The 4,930-nt window shown below is 43.8% G+C and overlaps 1 protein-coding gene across 1 annotated transcript; it reads left to right on the forward strand.

Moving 5' to 3' along the window:
• Positions 1–261: 261 nt before the first annotated feature.
• Positions 262–1,944, forward strand: LOC116462269 (FUN14 domain-containing protein 2-like). Its single transcript, XM_032754090.2, has one exon. It carries the CDS (start codon positions 298–300, stop codon positions 865–867), a length of 570 nt encoding a protein of 189 aa, XP_032609981.1. The 5' UTR covers positions 262–297; the 3' UTR covers positions 868–1,944.
• The last annotated feature ends 2,986 nt before the right edge of the window (positions 1,945–4,930 follow it).

Below are 4,930 nucleotides of genomic sequence, written 5' to 3' on the forward strand. Positions count from 1 at the left end.
ATATTATTGGAAAAGAAATAGCCCCCTGGATCTTAAAAATATTAGTGAAAACTGCCCTGCAGGAAAATTGCAGATGTTTATTAAAGATTCTACATGTTTCGGTGAAGGAATTTGTACTTTGAAAAGCCAAGACAAGTACTACCCCTTACCATCAGCCTAAAAATAAACATACTGACATATTACATAAATAAGAAAGGGTCCTGACACCGCCGGCTGAGCTCTGTGATGTAGCTGCTTGCGGAGACTGCAAGCAGCCGCGGCGCTTCCGGCCCGCCCTCTTCCGCTGCCGCCGTGGGAATGGAAACATCTGCCCCACGTGCCGGAAGCCAAGTGGTGGCGACAACTGCGTGCCACTCCGCGGCCTGCCGCGCAGATACTCTACGTGTGTCCTCGCGAGACAAGCTCACCGAAATGGCCGCGTCCAGTCAAGGAAACTTTGAGGGAAATTTTGAGTCACTGGACCTTGCGGAATTTGCTAAGAAGCAGCCATGGTGGCCTAAGCTGTTCGGGCAGGAATCTGGACCTTCAGCAGAAAAGTACAGCGTGGCAACCCAGCTGTTCATTGGAGGTGTCACTGGATGGTGCACGGGTTTCATATTCCAGAAGGTCGGAAAGTTGGCTGCAACAGCTGTGGGAGGTGGATTTTTTCTCTTTCAGCTTGCAAACCATACTGGGTACATCAAAGTTGACTGGCAACGAGTGGAGAAGGACATGAAGAAAGCCAAAGAGCAGCTGAAGATCCGTAAGAGCAATCAGATACCTACTGAGGTCAGGAGCAAAGCTGAAGAGGTGGTGTCATTTGTGAAGAAGAATGTTCTAGTGACTGGGGGATTTTTCGGAGGCTTTCTGCTTGGCATGGCATCCTAAGGCAGATGACCTCATGTTCATTGTTCCTGTTTTTTTCCAGGCAGCAGCCTCTACACTCCATCATAGGACATCGAGTCCCTCCTCCTCTTCTCCCATGCCTTCCTCCCTGCCATGGCAAATCCGAGTGGCTTCTATAAGCATCTGCTGGTACAAGTTAATGTGGCACCATGAGCTTGATGGTGGCAGAAGAGGCAACAGTCCTTAGCTCTCCTCCCAGGACACCCCTTACTTGGTCAGTCTGTGGGTCAACAAGAAGGTTCCTTTACCCCCATGCAAGACACTTATGAGAACACATTGCAAGATGGCTGACCGTGGAGGATGAGTGGATCCTGAAAGCTTGTCCCAAACTGTTGATTTGGAAAAAAAAATAAGCACATAGATAACCTTATTGTGTGCTGCATGGAAAGGAACTGAATACATTTGCCTTTAAGCATGAAAAAAAAAAAAAAAGAAAGGGTACCTTTGAGTTTGTATGTTCAATCAGCAGGGATAGCGTTTCCATTTCTACCCTCCACGATGACCAGACAAAGGGCAGGAAATTATCTATTGAGTGTATTTCTGATAGGACTTCAGATACTAACTGGGGCCACGAGGTATTGGAATTGCATCTCTGCCATGGTTTTATGAGATTGTGGGGTGATCAGGTGTCTGCCAAGTATTAAACTACCGTAGGGAACAGAATGAGGGGAGGAGAGAAGGAGGAAAGTGAGGGAGGAAAAGCAAGGAAATGGCAAAGTTTAAACGAAAATTTTTTTTGAGAGCCAAAGCACTCAACAGGTTTTTGTTTGATCTTCACCAACATTTGTAAAGAAATATAGAAGGAATTTGATAGCAGACAAGAGGTGTCTATCAAGATTATTTCCTTTGGTAATTCTTACAGAACTGGCTGTATTCTTAGCTAGATAATTCATCTAGTTTAAATATGCACAAACTACTGGAAATGATAGAATCTTAAAATCCTGGATGTATCCTTAAGGAAGGCTTGTAAGGATGAGTTAATTTATGTAATTGAAGTATAAGGGTAGCCACTCCAAGAAGCCATTAAAAAATTAATGACATCTTTTCATTTTTACCTGATTCATCTGAGCAATCACCACAGTCATTTCTTGTGTCACACACCTTGTCTATATATGTCCGAGTCTTCTGGTTGGGACACTTGAATATCAAGTTTTGTGGGAGACTGTTGGGCATTTGACCCATATTAGACAAAAGCATTAATTCTAATAGAAAGCATTCACGTACAATGTTTTCATGTAATTCTGAATTTTAGTTATTAGTTGCTGGTGACTGTTTTTAAATTTTGATTACTTGTCCGCCTTACTAGAGTAGGTAGCAGATTCGTCTTCCCCTTGACTGCAGTCCAGCTTGCCGTTACACAGCTGGGAGGGTGGCAAGCAAGAGCTGAGGTCCTCGCACAAGAAGCCCAGTTGCTGTGGAGCTGTCTTACATTGTCGATGTGGTAAATCTGGAAGATATTTATTTATTTATTTATTTAGAGACGGAGTTTCGCTCTAGGCTGGCGTGCAGTGGCGCCATCTCAGCTCACTGCAACCTCTGCCTCCTGGGTTCAAGCAATTCTCCTGCCTCAGCCTCCTGAGTAGCTGGGACTACAGGCATGCACCACTATGCCTGGCTATCTTTTTGTATTTTTGGTAGAGATGGGGTCTCGCTATGTTGCCCAGGCTGGCCCCAACCTCCTGTCCCAAAAAAAAAAAAAAAAGAAAAGAAAAGAAAAAAATTGCCATGGGGAAAAAGAAAGTAAAAGTTTTTACTCTTTGACTTAGAAAACCTACTTTTTTTTTTTTTTTTGAGACGGAGTCTCGCTCAGTCGCCCAGGCTGGAGTGCAGTGGCGCGATCTTGGCTCACTGCAACCTCCACCTCCCAGGTTCACACCATTTTCCTGCCTCAGCCTCCCGAGTAGCTGGGACCACAGACGCCCACCGCCACGCCTGGCTAATTTTTTTGTATGTTTAGTAGAGATGGGGTTTCACCGTGTTAGCCAGGATGGTCTCAATCTCCTGACCTCGTGATCTGCCCGGCTTGGCCTCCCAAAGTGCTGGGATTACAGGCATAAGCCACCGCACCTGGCCCTTTTTTTTTTTTTTTTGAGACAGAGTTTCACTCTTGTTGCCCAGGCTGGAGTGCAGGGGCGTGATTTTGGCTCACTGCAACCTCTGCCTCCTGGGTTCAAGTGATTCTCCTGCTTCAGCTTCCCGAGTAGCTAGGGTTACAGGTGCCCGCCACCACACCTGGCTAATTTTGTACTTTTAGTAGAGATGGGATTTCACCATGTTGCCCAGGCTGGTCTCGAACTCCTGACCTCAAGTGATCACCCACCTTGGTCTCCCAAAGTGGTGGGATTACAGGCATGAGCCGCCACACCTGGCCTAGAAATCTTACTTCTGAGGCTCTATTCTAAGCATATAATTGGATATACACGAGAAAGCTTTAGACATAAAGACTTTTTTTTTTTGGAGATAAGGTCCTGTTCTGTTCCCCAGGCTGAATTCAGTGCAGTGGTGCGATCACAGCTCACTACAGCCTCCAACTCCTGGGCCCATGTGGTTCTCCCACTTGGCCTCCCAAAGTGCTGGGATTACATGCATGAGCCACTGGGCCCAGCCAATATTTTTTAAAATAGTATAATTGATAATAGGAAATGCTAAATGTTAAATATTGCTAAAATACATATTAAACAACTGTTTACTAAAAGCAATCAAAATAAGGTACCCAATTTTATATATAAAAGGTTCTTGAATGTGTAAAACAATTATATGAAAACACTAAGCATGAAAATAAAGACTGGGGGAGTCAGAGGCTATCTCTGGGTTGTGGCTCATTTGTTCATTCATTCCTTCAGCTAACATTTACTCCGTGTTCAGCACTATGCTATATATATATATAGATACGAAGGTGAACAAGAAAGATATCTGCTTTTCCCTTGGTGAACTTACTTAGCTCTAGATAACAATGTGGTTTTTAGCAAGGAGGTTTGTGTCAGAATCATCAGAAAGTGCTTGTTGAAAATATACATATTCAATACCTCACTCCTGAAGGTTGGGTTCACTGAGTCTGGGATGGGGTGAGGCATAGTGTAATTTATTTAAAAATCTCTCTTAGTGATTCTGAAATACAGGCAGGATGACTGCTACTCTTTTAGAATAGAGGTCTCTAAACTTTTATGATTCTATATCCCTTCAGTAACAAAATAACTAAATAAAATAAAATTAGCATTCTGGCCGCGCACAGTATCTCACGCCTATAATCCCAGCACTTTGGGAGGCCGAGGCGGGTGGCTCTGTTGAGGTCAGGAGTTTGAGACCAGTCTGGCCAACGTGATGAAACTCCGTCTGTACCAAATTACAAAAATTAGCTGGGTGTGGTGGCATGCACCTGTAATCCCAGCTACTGGCGAGGCTGAGGCAGGAGAGTTGCTTGAACCCGGGAGGTGGAGGTTGCAGTGAGCCGAGATTGCACCACTGCACTTCCAGCCTGGGCAACAGAGCAACACTCTGTCTCAAAAATAATAATAATAATAATAATAATACAATAAAATTAGCATTCCATCACAATTTATTTATAGATTATATACCTGTACTAGTCCACTAATATGCATATTATTGTAAAACATTGTTTTACAATATTTAACTCAAAATTTAAATTTAAGAAGGATGAGATTAAATATACAATGTAAAAATAAAGATTCTGATATTTTCTCCTCTAATCCTACTAGATCATCTTGCCCACCTTGTGTGATCCATTTGAAAATTAATTCTCTCATCTAAAGGATAATGAAGCTGCGAGAGGCAAAAAAGAAAGAAAGCTACTTTTATTTTGTTTTGTTTTGTTTTTTTGAGGCGGAGTCTCCCTCTGTCACCCAGGCTGGAGTGCAGTGGCAGGATCTGGGCTCACTGCAACCTCTGCCTCCCAAGTTCAAGCCATTCTCCTGCCTCAGCCTCCCAAGTAGCTGGGACTACAGGCGTGTGCCACCACACCCGGCTAATTTTTTGTATTTTTAGTAGAGATGGGGTTTCACCGTGTTAGTCAGGATGGTCTCGATCT

This window comes from Hylobates moloch, unplaced genomic scaffold (genome assembly GCF_009828535.3).
Source record: "Hylobates moloch isolate HMO894 unplaced genomic scaffold, HMol_V3 SCAFFOLD_23, whole genome shotgun sequence".
In the NCBI taxonomy this organism is placed as follows: Eukaryota; Metazoa; Chordata; class Mammalia; order Primates; family Hylobatidae; genus Hylobates; species Hylobates moloch.